General features: G+C 38.0%; 1 protein-coding gene across 3 annotated transcripts in view; it reads left to right on the top strand.

Annotated features, from left to right (window-relative positions):
* The window catches only part of BABAM2 (BRISC and BRCA1 A complex member 2), a 434,786-nt gene that overhangs the window by 121,179 nt on the left and 296,164 nt on the right, over positions 1-17,443 (top strand). For all 3 annotated transcript variants that reach the window (XM_067703374.1, XM_067703375.1, XM_067703376.1), the window contains one exon: positions 9,852-10,046. In XM_067703374.1, the coding sequence (XP_067559475.1) occupies positions 9,852-10,046 (195 nt within the window). The remainder of the gene's footprint in view (positions 1-9,851; positions 10,047-17,443) is intronic.

The raw sequence follows: 17,443 nt of genomic DNA, 5'->3' as shown, positions 1-17,443 counted from the left end.
TGTATTAGAGCAGAATACAACTATGATGTTCTTTCCCCTTCCACATGCCCCATTTTGTTTTTAATAGTTGACTCTTCTCAAATATAAAATGCCAAAACATTAACTACAAGTTAATTATAACTATAAGGGATATGATTGGGGGTGCTGTGTTGTCTTTTTTGTTAGCTACATGACTATAAATATATGAAGGGAAGTTATATGGAAAAGGAAATAGACTTGCTCTGTATAGTCCCAAAGTTAGTTTCTCTTAATCCAACTTTCCTCTCACCCACTCCCAAATTTATGTTATGTTAACTCTACTTGAAGAAGTTAAGAAGTTGGTATATTTTAAGAAAGTATGAAAAAATGTTTAAAGTAATTTCACTTAAGTTATTTCATATGCTATATTAGAGGAGTTATAAATACTCAACACTGTTCTAATGTATAGTATAGACATTCATTTCTGATAATACTTGGTTCTCTTAAAAACAGACCAAATACAAAATTTATTATTTTTGTTATCTTTTGTATTCTCTGGATGAAGTGACATCTTAAAAATTCATGCTGTTCAGTTACAGTTCTGTTAGAAATGTAAGATGTCAATTGGTCATTTCCTGAGACTTTCCACTCCAGGAGTGTAATACAAAAGAGTTTTGGTTGAGAGAAGAATACATTCCTACAACTGTGACTGTTACATTATAGCATATTGCATTAGCTTTCTGGAAATGTTCTGTGAGGCTTGGAACTTAAGAAACACCAGGTTCAGGGTTACTTGAACAGTATTTATTTAGAAAGATTTATTCTCCAGAAGGCTGTGGAACTAACTTTTAGTTGATCAGAAGAGATGATTGAAGTCTCATAAAATATGTAGATGGCAAGTGAAATTTCTTGAACTTCGAGATTGAGAAGCAGGTTGAAACGAAATGTCTGAAGTATGCTATTTTATTTAAAATTTATCTTTTTTCCATTATGGTATATGCATGTTTTTGCATGTGCACATATACATACATATCTGTAGACACATACTCAGAAAATTTGGAAAATATAGAAAATTAGGAAGAAGGAAAAAGAAAAACTCTTCTAAAAAGCTTCCAACTATAGACATCAGTTGTTAACATTTTTTATAGTAATTTTTCTGTGGATAGATGGGTTTTGCTGTGGAGGGTTGGAGGGGTAGCGGTAGTCAAAAGTTGTGATCATAATGTATATATAGTTTTATATCTGTCTTCATTTAATATTTTAATGAAAGTATTTCCTATGCTGTTACATAGTATTTGTGAACATATTGGCTGTATATTATTCCTTTGAATGACTATAACAGTTTTTCAACTGTTTCTTATTATCAGGCTTTTTAGGTTATTTGCAATTTTATGATATTATAAATGACTGAAAGTATATTTTTTTGTCTATGAAGATTTTTTTCCCCTTATTTTTGTTGTTTTCTTAGATAGATTCCCAGAAATAGGATTTCTAAGGGTATTGAGATTTTGAGAATGAACATTTTTAAAACTCTTGATAAATAGGATTTCTAGGGGTAATTGAGGTTTTGAGAATGGACATATTTAAGATTCCTTTTTCTTTTTTTTAATTGGAGTATAGTTGCTTTGCAGTGTTACATTATTTTCTGCTGTACAATGAAGTGAATCAGCTATATGTATACATCTATCCCCTCCCTCTTGGGCCTCCCCTGACCCCATCCCACCCATTTAGATCATCACAGAGCACTGAGCTGAGCTCTCTGTGCTATACAGCAGGTTCCCACTAGTTATCAGTTTTACACATGGTAGTGTGTGTGTGTGTGTGTGTGTGTGTGTGTGTGTGTGCGCGTGTGTGTGTATAGGAAAAAAATCTTCCTAAAAAAATCATATATATAAAATGCTTGTACCAGTCTGTGCTCTCATGTGTAAAGCTTCTGTTAAACTGCATCCTCACCAGCATTAGTTATTTGTTTACAGAAAGAACTTGGCTAATTTAAGATGTAAATTTTGTTTCTAATAATTATTGCTTGATTTTCTTCTCTTGTGGGGAATGCTGGGTGAGGGGCAGGCCAAATTAGTAAGTCCCAGGGGAACAAGAAACAACCTGTGGGACTGAGGCCCTGTCTTGGAGTAAAAGTCAGGCTAATGAGTTCAAACTAAGACCTGATCCAAGGGAGCCAGTTGAACCATGGGAAGCAGAACATGGAACTTCAAAGAGGAGAGGAGGAAGCTCCGAGCGAGCACAGCCAGAGCTCATATGTAGGAATACCCAAGAAGGGCCAAACATTGGTACTTTACGGAGTCCCAGTGTGGCTCCCTCTGGGGGATAAGAGTAGTCGTCTTGGAGAGTGGTGGAAGGAGATCTGATAGTATAGGTTGGGAGGGAGATTTACCTTTATTCTTTATACTCTTTTATGCTATTGGAAAAAAATGCTGTTACTTTTACCGTGTATATATTTCTATTTCAATGAAATATTAGTTTATGAAAAAGAAGAAATCAGGAAAATCACATTTCTTTGCTTATTAATAAGGTTACATACTTTTCATATATTGTTTTTAAACTTTTTATTGAGATGTAATTGACATATAATATTGTATTAGTTTTAGGTATACAACATTTTGATTTGATATGTATATGAATTATGAAATGAATACCACAATAAATTTAACTTTCATCACCACACAGAGTTACAGCTTTCTTTTTCTTGTGATGAGAACTTTTAAGATTTACTATCTTAGCAACTTTCAATTTTACATGGTAAATTAACTGACTGTAAAAAAAATGTTCTTTCTAAATCCTTCTGCTGTCTTAACTCTTGGAGTGGTATAGGTAGAAGGCCTACTTAGTGCTATATAGTACAATATTCTGTGTTGTACACAATGCTAGAGAGTTGTGTGAAATTTTATAGTAAGAAGTTTCAGACAATTTTAAAGAAGTATTTCTAATTTATGCCTGTACTTTATCCTTTTATTGATTGAAATTTTTTATTAGAAGCTTTATTTTTTAAAAGAAAAATTTTTTCCCGTAGAAGTTTTTTTTCCCCTTCATTATTAGGCAGTGATGGTCCCAGGGCTCATTTGCTAATTTGCTTATTTCCCTTGTTCATCTCCCTAGCGCTGTGAACCTAGTACATTGTTTCCCAGCTTTTTTCATATATTGGTGTCAGTGTGAATGAATTTGCTTCAGTATGGCTGAGAAGCCTTGTTTTGAATAAGTGAGATGTGATTTGCGGGTGAAGTGAGTTAGGCTTCTGAAAAAGTTATCCTTTGCTATGTTGCTCACATAAGGAGCTGAGGATTGGTTGTGCTTTTTCAAATCTGCGGGGCCATTGATTTGGGAGTATAATGTGCGTGATGGAGTGTATTGATAAGAGAGATGTGGGAAGGTTGAGGGTCACATGAACAGGAACATCCCTCAAGTCAGGCAGCCTGGACAGGGAGCCAAAGTGAGGAATCAAGAATTATCGCTAGGGCTTCCCTGGTGGCGCAGTGGTTGAGAGTCCGCCTGCCGATGCAGGGGACACGGGTTCGTGCCCTGGTCCGGGAAGATCCCACATGCCGCGGAGTGGATAGGCCGGTGAGCCACTGCCACTGAGCCTGCGCGTCCGGAGACTGTGCTCCACAACGGGAGAGGCCACAGCAGTGAGAGGCCCGTGTACTGAAACAAACAAACAAACAAACAAAGGAATTATCGCTAGATGGGAGACAGGTTGTGACTACAAAGAGGCAGATGCCAATTCTTTGGTTAGAAACGGATATTTTAGTGACCTGAACGGGGGAAGGTTGTCAGGTTTACATTCTACACTCTCGGTTCTACACTTGAGTATCCTCAGAGTTATTAAACCTCTCTAGTTAACCAGTCTTGGAAAAAGCACTGCTGTGATAACCTTCCCTGAACTGCTTCATAGGTGTCTGGTGAGAATGAATAAAGTTTCATAATAGTAGTTAATTCTTTTGCTTTTCTCTCTTTTATCGTATTATATCACTTTCTCCTAATGCATTTTCATTACTCTTTTCTATGTTAGTATATTATGTGTCCTGTACCTATTCTTCTTGACCATCCACATTTCAGATTTCCTCTTTCATGTATTACCAAAAATAAGCAGAATAAGAACTTTGTGCACAGAGAGAGAAACTTATTTTTCTTCTTTTCATAAAGAGGCCTCTTAATTTATGCTCTCTCACCCTTTCCTTGAGGAAGCTTTGGGTATTTTTCTCTATCTCCTACTCAAGAGAGTGGAAAACCCCAATATCCTGCATTGTTAGACTTGTTTTTAAAATATGCTTTAGTCTTAGGAAGTGATCCCAAAAATCTTGTGTATCTTCAGGGTTCTCGCCTTTTAGGCCAAGTAGTTCAAAGCACAAATTACTTAATATGTAAAAGTGGTCAAGTAGCAGTAGTAGAGGAATTTTTATCACTGTAAGCATGTCTCTGCTTCCCTTGATGGGAATGTTTTTCAGCTAAATCATTTCCCAGTGAAGTCTGCATTGAATGGCCAAAGAGGTCAAATGCATTTGCATGTATTGGGAGGTTGTATTTAATGGAAAGGGACTGCTTGGCATGTCTTTACTATGCATTTAACAATTAGATTGAATCACTTGAAATGAATTCAAATTGGTAAGAGGTGTTTGCCAGCTTATATGCTTTCATAATTTAAAAAAAATTTGTGGATGTAAGCTTGTAACTTGTCAAATAGCTAAAGAGAAATGATAGAATTAAGAGTTTAAATTGAGGCAGCTAAAGCTTTTTCTTTTTGTACTGGAACAAGGACTTGAAAGGAATACTTGACCAGGAAATGGAAGATTGTGTATTTTTCCTATTTATCAGTGTTTAATGATGATCTCTGAAGGAAATGCATAGCCAGCTATATAATGATCACTTTAAGTTCTATACTGTGTTGTTATATCCTTCTGTGGTCTTGAGTAGCCCCAAAGGACCTCAGGCTCTTGACGTCCAGAGGTTTGCCTGTGAGGACTTTGTACTCTTTCTGTCCAATCACTTCATAGCAAGGGCCCTCTGTCCTTCAATGTAGGATGCTGAAGCTCTTACTTTTTCCTCTGTTCATCAGTCTTCATTTGGATATCCCTTAAGACCTACCTTTCCTATAAGTTTAGTGGTGTCTCCATTGTCATTTAGTCCCTAAATCAACCCACGCAGTGGAGCAAAGTAATTACCATCCTTTTAAAGGATGCATTTCTTTACCTTTTGTTTGTTTTCTTTTGATAGAAGACTTTTCTGGTGAGATTGATCATGATATTAATGAATGTGTCAACATTTGGAAGATCTGTATAACTCAGTGAATCAGTATTTTCTAAATGATCAATGCATGATACAGAGTCATACACGAGTAAAAGCTTCATTTAAAGTATAGGATAGACAAATGGAATTTAGGGTAAGAGTATGAAGTGTTTATTAATATAGTTTTATCCTACTGTATAACACAGGGAACTACATTCAATATCCTGTAATAAACCATAATGGAAAAGAAAAAAAAGTAGTTTTAGATTCCACATTGCAACTAACCTTTAAGAAACTGCGACTTGTTGAGTTTTGGTGTAGTATCAAAGAAGAAGATCCAGAATTATTTGAAAAGGCTATTAAAATACTCCTCTTTTTTCAAAGTACATATTTGAATGAGGTTGGATTTTCTTCATATACTTCAGCCAAAACAACATATTGCAACACTGAATGTAAGAGCACATATGAGAATCCAGCTCTTTAATTAAACCAGACATTAAAGAGATTTGCAAGAATATGAAACAATGCCATGCGTTTCATGAGTTTTTGGGAAAATACAGTTTTTTCATTAAAAAATGTTTTTATGTTAACATGTAGTAGGATTGTTATTTTAAAATGAATTAATAAATATTAAAAAGTTTCTCAGTTTTCATTTTTAATATAGTAAATGTAACCCATATAATTCATATATATAGAAGCTCCTTGGGGTCCTCAATACTTGTTAAGAGTGTAAAAGGTTCCTGAGACTAAAATGTGTAAGAACCTCTGCTGTGGTGCTTAGGCAGGGACTTGGAGTCAAATTGCTTAAGTCTGAAACCTAGTTTTATTGTTTAATACCTCTGTGACCTTGGATGAGATACCAAACTACTTTTGGCCTCAGTTTTCTCACCTATAAAATGGTATAATAATATAACATAGGTTGTCATAAGGATTAACTTGAATATATGAAAAGTTCTTAGAACTTCTATAGTACTCAGCAAGCTATATAATTACTACCTGTTGAACATTCGTAATGTATTGCTGTTTTCCTTTATAGGTGCTAAATTTCTAGATTGCTGGAGATTGGGTGTTTTGGGGTATTGGCCTGGTCTGTTATCAGTAAAGTCCCTGATATCCTTAACTTCTCTACCCCTTTTTCTTCTAAGTCAGTGGTTCTCAACCTTTGCTACATGTTGAATCGCCTGGGGAGCTTTAAAAAACAAACAAACAAACCCCATTACCCAAGATGTACTCCAGATTAACTCAGTTAAACCAGAGTCTGGAGGTGGGCGTAGGGCCCAAGCATTAGTATTTCTAGGTGATTCCAGTTTGAAGATTGATGACCACCACTCTAAAGCCTGAGCATTCAGACCCTCTACCCTGAGATTCTGTCTTTCCCTGCATGTTCTCAAGCGAATTGTAGCTGATTTCTCTCTCACCTCTTGTATCACTGAACTTGGAGGGGTGGTAGGTGTTCATGCTCCTCAGTGCTGCTGCCAAGGAAACGCCATTCCCTTTTCCCTGACCCCACCCCCAGCCTTGAAACTCAGGGCCTCAGGCAATGGGACCCACCACCCCCTCCTTGTTGTTATCTAGAGACATTCTTTCAAGATTTTAGCACATGGCTCACTGTCATTTTCTCAGCACTATTGCTCTTGCCGTGATTCCAGGTGATTTAATATTCATACACATGCTCCTTCCGACACGCAGGCCTCTCAGTCCCTGACTTCCTTTCCTCTGGTGGTCTCGTCCTTCCTTCACCTCCTCAGCCAGGCACATGCTCGGCCAAGGCCTCATCAGTACCGCTGTAGATCACCTCCATCATCTCAGCTGCAAACATCCCATTCTCTGACCACGCCTCGTGTCTTTCCTCTTTTTAGAATCTCAACTCCAACAATTCTTCCAGCTCACCAGGACCATGGGTCCTACCACCTTTTCACTAACTCTCACTTCCCTTATGAACTTACTTTGCTTTTTCCTGGCTTAACGTCAGTGGTCCATAATTATGATCATTCTTTTGCAAACCCTCTAAGATCTCTTGCCCCTCTTTCTTTTGTACTTACCTGTCAAAATCCCAACCTTTGTTAAATCCAGATTCCTCCCACTCCACATTGCACCCAGGCAAGGGAATTTATGCTAATTGGTCTCACTTAAAACTCATACCTCTAGGGCTTCCCTGGTGGCGCAGTGGTTGGGAGTCCGCCTGCTGATGCAGGGGATGCGGGTTCGTGCCCCGGTTCGGGAAGGTCCCCCATGCCGCAGAGCGGCTGGGCCCGTGAGCCATGGCCGCTGAGCCTGCGTGTCCGGAGCCTGTGCTCCGCAACGGGAGAGGCCACAACAGTGAGAGGCCCGCGTACCGCAAAAAAAAAAAAGTCATACCTCAAGCTCAGTGGGGCTTTTGGTGCTAATTGGAACGCCTCCTCCATTTCCCCAGTCCATTTATTCCTCCCCCATTTCCCCAGTTCATTTATTGTTTATTGCTCTAAATGACTATTTCACACCTTCTTCTTAAACTTCCCATATCCCCTCCTTCTTCCTCACTCTCAGCTGATGACCTTATTTTAAGGAGAAAACGTAAGCTCCCGGTAGAGAACCACCATGAGCTCTTATCAGCACTTAGGGCAGCCTGCCTGCATGTGTACTCCTAAGCTGGCCTCTTCTCCTGTACCTACGGATGGACTCCCTGTGCTCATTGCTAGGGCAACCCTCTTGGAGATCCCATCCCTACCTCCCTAATCGTCATCTTCTCTGGTGGAACCTTGCCCCACCTCCCTTTACATCAGCACGTTCCCCCCTCTATGGGGATATTCCATCAAGCTGTAAACATCTGAGCACAACTTTTTCTTGACCCCGCATCTGCCTCTGGTTACCAGTTTGAATTGTCTGTATTAGCTGTCTGCAGTTTCTTTCTACTCATCCTATCTTTAAACCTCCACAGTCAAGCTTCTGTTTCACCAAAGTAGCACTTGCTGAGCAAACTGTTGACCTGTGTCAATAGACCGAGCAGTCAATTGCCAAGCCTCATGTCACTCTCAACACCATTTGACCCAGCCGATCACTTCCCTTTTGAAGCCCTTCCTTCATCACTTTTCAGGGATGCATGCTTTATTTTTCTCGGTAGCATTTATTACCATCTGATATTGTTTATTATTTATTTTGGCCCACAAAAATGTAAGCTCCTTTAGCAAGGACTTGGCTTGTTCCTGTCACTGCCTAGAACAGTGGCTGATACAGAATAGGTACTTGATAAGTATTTGTTGAATGAATGAGAGCTTAACAGCTACTATATACTTACCAGATCTTTCCCAGCTCCGTTCCTGGTCATAAGCTATCAGAGCCATTCCCTTCTTCTTTTTCCTTGAACTTTGCATTTCCTAATTGTATTTTCCCTCATCTCTACTCCATTCCTATCTTTTTCAGGCTGAACCACCACCATTGTGCTTATATTTTTGTGGGGTGCTAATGTTTACAGAGCATTTATTTATGTCTGGAATTACAGATGCACATGGTCTGTGGATCTGAGTTGAATGACATTAGCTTTTATGCTGAATTTAGGTGCAGAGGGAAAAAAATTAAAATTATGAAAGACTGTGAAACAAATTCAGTCTTCCAGGGCTAAAATTATGGTCTTCTAGGATGTTTAGGTTTCTTGTTTTGTTACTACTCTACTTTACACATTACTGTTTCTGCCTACCCACGGTGGAATTCTCCTTGATTTTCTGCAAGAATTTTTAGAAGGCGGGAAAAATCACCAAGCCCAAAAGACCCTTCTAACTTCAGCTCTGAGTTTATCATAAATTAAGAGTAGTCTGTTTCTCTATTAGACTGTTGGTGGGAATGAAAATTGGTTCAGCCACTATGGAAAACAGTATGGAGCTTCCTTAAAAACACTAAAAATAGAGTTGCCATATGATTCAGCAATCCCACACCTGGGCATATATCCAGAGAAAACTCTAATTTGAAAAGATAAATGCACCCCAGTGTTCATAGCAGCACTATTTACAATAGCCGAGACATGGAAGCAGCCTAAGTGTCTGTTGGCAGATGAATGGCTAAAGAAGATGTGGTACATATATACAATGGAATACTACTCAGCCATAAAGGAGAATGAAATAATGCCATTTGCAGCAACATGGATGGACTTAGAGATTATCATACTAAGTGAAGTAAATCAGAAAGAGAAAGACAAATACCATGTGATATCACATGTGGAATCTAAAATATGATACAAAGAAACTTATTTACAAAACAGAAACAGACTCACAAACATAGAAAACAAACTTATGGTTAACAAAGGGAGAAGGGGGTGGGAGAGGGATAAATTAGAAGTTTGGGATTAGCAGATATATATTTTATATATATATATAATATATATATAAAATAGATAAGCAACAATCCTACTGTGTAGCACAGGGAACTATATTCAACATCCTGTAATAAACCATATGGAAAAGAATATGAAAAGATTATATATACATATATGTTTAGCTGAATTCCTTTGCTGTACAGCAGAAACTAACACAACATTGTAAATCAACTATACTTCAGTAAAAAAAAGAGTAGTGTGTTTCTCTTAGATTTTCATTATTCTTTTTCTCTATATTGATGTGCTAATATGATACTGGATTTGTGTGAAAATGCATTTGTTACTGGTCTTTTATTTTTGGCTTCTGCAGAACCTTGCCTCCTGGAATCCATCAAATCCTGAATGTCTCTTACTTGTGGTGAAGGAACTTGTGCAACAATATCACCAATTTCAATGCAGCCGCCTCCGTGAGAGTTCCCGCCTCATGTTTGAATACCAGACGTTACTGGAAGAGCCGCAGTATGGAGAGAACATGGAAATTTATGCCGGGAAAAAAAACAGCTGGGTAAGGTTTTTTGAGAATGGGAGAAAAAAGGTCACTTTATCTGTAATAGAATAAAATAATCAATTCAGACATTCATTAATAATAAATCCTGGCCATTTCCTTAGATAAACATGATTTAGGTTGCCCGTGTACTTTCTCAGTCTCACATCCGCAGCCCCTGACTTCTGAATATCTGCGGCTGTGGATGTGAGACTCCAAATTTTACAAACTTCCCGGGCGATATCCTTGAGAAACCAGATAAACATTAATGTCTTTTCAAAACTCTGAATTATGAGACAGTATATAGTATCCCAGTCAGATGAGAGGGGTCGGTAACTCCGGAGGTAGCCAGCTTATATGGATCCTTTTATAATTTCTTTACATTGTATGATCCTTTAAAAATGCAAGTCAGAGTGTATCACTCCTTTGCCCAGCGCTTTCATATCCCTCTCTTCTTCTCTCATAGTAAAAGCCGCAGTCTTTCTAGAGGTGTAAAAAAGCTCTACGTGATTCCTGTCACCACCATCCTCCATCCATCATTCCTTCTCTCTCTTCGTCTCCCACTTTCCTGTCTAAAAATCATCAGCTCCAGCCTCTCTAGCACCCTTGCTGTGCTGCAGACACACAAGATATGCTCCTGCCCTAGGGTCTTTGCATAGCTTTCCCGTTGTCTGGCATATTTCCCCTGGATATTCACAAGGCTAATATCCTTCCTCCTTAATGTTTTTACGCATGTGTTATGTTCTCAGCAATGCCTATATTAATACCCCCATTCTTTTTTTTTTTTTTTGCGGTATGTGGGCCTCTCACTGTTGTGGCCTCTCCTGTTGCAGAGCACAGGCTCAACGGCCATGGCTCACGGGCCCAGCCGCTCCGCGGCATGTGGGATCTTCCCGGACCGGGGCACGAACCCGTGTCCCCTGCATTGGCAGGCAGACTCGCAACCACTGCGCCACCAGGGAAGCCCCCACCATTCTTTTTAAACAACTTTTTTTGGGTATAATTTTGATACCATAAAGTAACTGTTTTAAGTGTAAAGTTTAATGGTTTTTAATAAATTTGCCAAGTTGAGCAACCACCATCAATCCAGTTTTCGAGTGGTTCCATCACCCCAATAATATCCCTCATGCCCATTTATAGTTAATCCTATTCCCACCCCCAGCCTCAGGCAACCACTAAACTAGTTTCTGTCTGTATAGATTTTCTTTTCTGAACATTCATGCACAGGCATACTTGGGAAGTATTGCGGGTTTGGTTCCAGACCACTGCAAATAAGCAAATATCACAATAAAGTGAGTTACACGAATTTTTTGGTTTCCTAATGCATATAAAAGTTATGTTTACACTACACATAGTGTAGTCTATTAAGTGTGCAATAGCATTATTTCTATAAAAAACAATGTACATACCTTAATTAAAAAGTACTTTATTGCTTAAAAAATGCCAAATATTGTCTAACAACACAGAAGGTTTACAAACCTCCAATTTATAAAAAATGGAATATCTGAGAAGGACAGTAAAACGAAGCACAATAGAATGAGGTATACCTGTGGTGGAATCATACAATATGTGGTCTTTTATGACTGGCTTCTTTTACCTTACATAATGTGTGTGGGGTTCATCCATGTTGTAGCATGTGTCAGTACTTCAATTCTTTTTGTGGCTAAGTAATAGTCCATTTGATGGGCATACCACATATCCATTCACCAACTGATGGGCATTTGGGTTGTTTCTGCTTTTTGACTGTTATGAATAATGCTGTATAAACATTCATGTGCAGGTTTTTCTAACATCTCTTCTTAAAATTGTAACTTGTACACCCTCCCCCGACCCTGACCCTGCTCTACATTTTTTTTTGCATCTCTTTTTAACAAACTATATAATCAACATGTTGTATTAGTTATATGTTGCCGCATAAAATAATCATACCAGAATTTAGTGGCTTAAAGCAATAGCATTTATTATCATAAATTTTGTTTGCCAGGAATCTGTGTAGTCCCTCTGTTTGAGGGTCTCTCACAGGCTGCACTCAAGGTACTGGCCAGGGCTGTAGTCACTCAAGGCTCAACTGGAGAGGGATCCATTCTAAGTTCATTCATGTATTTCTTGGTACCGTTCAGTTCCCTGTGGGCTGTTGACCTGAGGGTCTCAGTATAGTGCTGCCTGTTGGCTGGAGGCTGCCCTCAGTTCCTTGCCTCTTCTTAGGGCCTCTCCACAGGGCAGCTCATAAAATGGCAGCTGGCTTCACCAGAGCGAGTAAGCAGGAGTGAGTATGTGAGCAAGACAGAAGTCACAGTCTTCATAACCTAATCTCAGAAGTGACATCTCATCAATTTTGATGTATTCTGCTTGTTAAGTCCAGTCTACACGCAGGGGAGGCATTACATAAGAGTGTGAATACCAGAGATCACTGGGAGCCTACCACACTTATTATGTTTATTGTTTGTTTGTCTCTCCCCAGCGGAATGTAAAATTCCACCAAGGCCAAGATCTTTGTTCCATTCACTGGAAATATAGTAAACGCCTAGAACAGTGCCTGCCATATTGTTTACATTCCGTAAACATTTGTTGAATGAATTAATTAATAAACTCTAGTTTATTTAAGCACAGAATAAGTTTAGGTTCCCTTCTCTGTGTTAATTCTTTTAGATTTCACTTAGTCTTTCTTTTCTGAGGTTAAATATACCTTTCCCCTTTTGTTCTTCAGCTCTTTCTCAAAGGACATGTTTTCCAAGGTTTTATACATGATTAATGCCTTTGAATTAGTAGGACTAAAATTAACCCTTGTTACAAATCATCCTGTGTTCGGTTCAAGGTTTTTTTGTTATTTTGTAAATTTATTTTGCTTATTTTACTGTGGTAAAAGACAAAATGAAATTTACCGTCAACCATCTGTAAGTACACAGTTCAGTAGTGTTAAGTATGTTCACGTTGTTGTGCAATAGATCTCTAGAGCTTTTGCATCTTGTAAAACTGAAACTCTACCAATTTAAATGCTAATTCCTCTTCCCTCCAGCCCTTGGCAGCTACCTTTCTACTTCCTGTTTCTATGATTTTTGACTCCTTTGGAGACCTCATATAAGTGCAGTCGAACAGCATTTGTCTTTTTGTGATTGGCTTATTTCGCTTAGCATAATGTCTTTGAGGTTCATCGTTTCATCCATGTCGTAGCATGTGACAGGATTTCTGTCCTTTTTAAGACTGCCTGGTATTCCATTGCATGCATATGCCACATTTTGTTTATCCATTCATCCATCAGTGGACATTTGCATTGCTTTCACCTCTTGGCTATTGTGAATAATGCTGACTACACATGGGTATGTACAAAGATCTTGCTTTGAATTCTTTTGAATATATCCCCCAGAGTAGGATTGCTGGATCACATTGCTAATTCTATTTTTAATTTTTTTTGTGGAATCTCTGTACTGTTTTCCATAATGGCCTCACCATTTTACATTTCTACCAGTAGTGCAGAGTTCAAGGTTTTAAACTATTGTTTTGAAACTTTAATCTGTTCGTGTGGATAGTAAGGAAAACTTTATTGAACTTAGTGTATCCTCTAATCCCAACATTTTTCTTATTAAAAAATCAACTTAGTTGTCCTCTCAAAAGAGGTGTTAGGTTAATTTGACATGACTTCTTGGTGAACCTGTCTGTGTTGTCTTTAGTGCCGATAGATTCCTTTAAAGACATGATTGGAATCACTGTCAAGCTAATTGGTCTTTAGTTTTTAGGATTTTCCTTCCCTCCTAATTCCCCCTTTTAATATTAAGGCTGAATTTAGGTATATCCAGTTTTATGGTACCATTTCTGATCTAAGAATTTTAAAAATTATGTTCATTGGCTCAGCTAATACTTGAGATATAGTTCTTCTGAGTGTAGAAGTTTAAATTCATTTAAAATAGCTAGGTAGTTTGAATTTATAGTATATTTAAAACTTCTCATTTAATGTTATTGATTCTCCCTTCTTTAAACCTACTGCTGCTACATTTGCCCCAGTTTATTTTGATATACTGTTAAGTAATTTGTAAGCATTAGGGCAATGATTATGGACTTAGGGGAAGTAAAGAAACTGAGAATCCTGTAACAAGGCAAGGTGGACAATTAGAGGTTAAGCTTGCAGCTGACCAGCCCTAGGGAGGGCCCAGTGGAAGCAGGAGCCGAGACTCTAGAAGTAAAAATATAGGCATGTGAGTTAGTTCCTGGTCTAGAAACAGGGCATAAAGGTGAGTCTTGCAGGATGAAACACATTTGAGCATGGCATGCTGGTTCAGGAATATGTTAAAGGACAGCTTGCTAATGGAATACAAATCCAGACCAAGAATTTGGGTGACAAACACGGGACCCTAGCAGAAAGAGAGCAGTTTGGTTTTGAGCCAAGATTTTTTGAATCAGGGACTGTAATAGTTTCCTATTGCTGCTGTAACAAATTGCCACAAACTTGGTAGCTTAAAACAACACAAATTTATTATCTTACAGTTCTGGTGGTCAGAAGTCCGAAATGGGTCTCCCTGGACTAAAATCAAATTATCGTCCAGGCTGCGTTCCTTCTGGAGGCTCTAGCGGGGGACTGTTTCAGGGCACTGAAGAAACTGGCTGATGTGCTTCAGAGATGTTATCTTTGAGAAATTATGGGGAAGCAGAAAGGTCCTAGGGATTGTAGAAAGCAAAAACATTCTGGAGATTTTTGAAAGAAATTACACTCAGGTCTTTAGGTGGATGATTTGCATACATTTAAATAAGAATGCAATAGTCAGTTGGAACAACAGCTGGGTAACTAAGAAACAGTCATGGCAAACTTACTTTATCCTTTTAAGGAAGGTGAATATTATTGACTTAGATTATCTAATTTTCAGTAAAACATTCAGTTGTTCTCCCTTAGTATTCTACTGACTGTGGGCTCCTTTCTTAGTTGTCTGAATCTATGGAAGAGCTCCACATAAAAGATTGGCTATACCTTTTGTCAGCCATCAGGTGTTTGTGGAATGTCACAGGGCTTCTCCTTTGACCCCGTTTCATTGTTTTATTAGGTTATTGAAAGGCATGCTTTTCAGTTTTTCTGATAACACAGAGCTTGAAAAGATATATGAAGAACTACAGAATCAATATTTAAAATTATTTTTATAGTTATATGCACTGGAATGCTGCACCATACCTATAAGATATAATTTAGTAGGGCTAAGCTGGTATAGGACTGATATGGAAAGTCTGCTATGCTAGTTGGAGTAAAAAAAAGCAGTCCTGGCTTTTGCTCTTGAAGGTGTTAGAATCCAGTTAAGTCTCAACACATATTTGTAAAAAATGAAATAGCAATGCTGAACAGATTATCTCAGATGGAATGGACTGCCTGTACATGAGTTCAGAAGAAGAGCCAATCACTGAGAAACGGAGTGACTAAGTAAAGTCTTCACTGATGAGCCAGAACTGACCTAGGTCCTAAAGGAAGGTGGACGTAGACAGCACTATAGGAAGAGGAGGTCAGGGGGTTATATGGTTGCAGAAAAACTTAGAGGCATAGCATACGTGGGGGACAAGAATTATAAGCATACATATGACTGTTTTACTGATTAGTAAATCATATCTATTATGTCTTTTTGGACTATTGAAGCAAGAGGACATTTTAATATGAAAGAAATTGATATAGGAAATAAAATATGAAAATTAATATATTCTCTAAATAAAATATTATGAGTCAATTTGTTCTTCCTGGGCTAAATGTGAATCCATGTATTTTGATTCTCCTGATTCCACTAGTCCATCTGATAAATATTTTCTGTAATGAATCCAAGACTGTGCATAATTATTGAATACCTTTGGATTACAACATCCTGTGTTCATTTGAGAGGATGGTGACTTTTTGTTTTCGTCTTTGCATCACAGAGTTTTTCTTTCTGAAACATGTGTTTACATTCTTAACCTTCCATTTCTGCTCTAAAAGTAAGAGGCTTTTAAAAACCTGCTTTTAAAAAATGCCTCTTCCATTTTACTGTCAGCTGGCAAAAGGAAAAATTTAAAAACCATGTAGTAGAAAGAGGGAGAGGGCTCTGATCTCTTGTCAGCCTTCTGACAAGCATATTAATTTGAAATACAGTGCTGCCTCCACACCACTGAAGACACTCTTCTTTTTCCTCCTCAATTTCCAGTTAGAGGATTTCAGCAAGTGCACATTTGAAAGTAAACATTAAAAAAACAAACAAACAAAAAACCAACACAAACTCTTTATTAATTCTTTACCATGGTCTTTTTATGAAGTCATCTCTCTTATTGCTTTGTCCATCTCCTTTAGTAAGTAGAGTTTTGAAGATTGTATTCTTAGTCTATGCTGGTTTTATAATTTTTAGTAAACACCAATTTTTTTTTTAGTTGGGAGAAAACAGATGATACATTGGGATGCAAGCTTACCTGTTCAGAATGAACAATTCTAATGTACCTGCATGATCAGAATCATTTTTAAAAGATATATTAAAATATTTAATTTTAAAAGATATATTAATTAGTTATAGATTCACAAGAAGTTGCAAAATAGTACAGAGAGGCCTTGTATACCCTAACCTGGTTTCTCCCAGTGGTTATTTTTTACATAACCAAGAGATTGACATTGGTACAATGTATGTGTATGCCATTTTATCACATGAGTAATTTCCTGTAACTACCACTGCAATCAAGATACAGATTACCACAAAGATCTTCCTCCTGCTACTTCTTTGAACAGAGTTATTAAGATTAGAATTTTAATTTCAATGAATGTCACAATGTAAGCTATAGGTGTTAAAATTGTATATACTGTTTTGCTACAACATATCAAGATAAAGGTACATTATAAGTTTTCTCAATGGGTAAAACCTAAGGTCTCACTTTATATTGTATCTGTCAGCTGCCTTGTCAGCATTTCCTGCGTGTGTCTGTTATAGCTAAAGAACCACAGTCTGTTAATGGTAACAGAGTGCAGTAAGCAAATTTGTGAATTTTTCTTTGGCCTTTTTTTTTTTTGTGGTACGCGGGCCTCTCACTGTGGTGGCCTCTCCCGTTGCAGAGCACAGGCTCCGGACGCACAGGCCCAGCGGGCATGGCTCACGGGCCCAGCCACTCCGCGGCATGTGGGATCTTCCCGGACCGGGGCACGAACCCGTGTCCCCTGCATCGGCAGGCAGACTCTCAACCACTGTGCCACCAGGGAAGCCCCTGGCTTTTGTTTTAATTCCCAGAACTCAAAATTAGTTTATCATCCCTAATATTTTGATTAAAGGCATTTGTCTTTCCTGTTGTGAAACGAAGGTTTTGAGATGTTCTAAAGCCACATATTTTACATATTAATGATCACCAGTGGGTGATCTGTGAGATAAAACATTTTCTTAGAAACTGATTTTTTCCTTTTGTGGGCATTTTCTTAATAATGATAACATGTTGGAGAATGTGAA

Source organism: Pseudorca crassidens, chromosome 14 (assembly GCF_039906515.1).
Source record: "Pseudorca crassidens isolate mPseCra1 chromosome 14, mPseCra1.hap1, whole genome shotgun sequence".
NCBI lineage: Eukaryota > Metazoa > Chordata > Mammalia > Artiodactyla > Delphinidae > Pseudorca > Pseudorca crassidens.
Note: the sequence above shows the minus strand (reverse complement) of the source record. Positions and strands in the feature narration are given on the sequence as shown.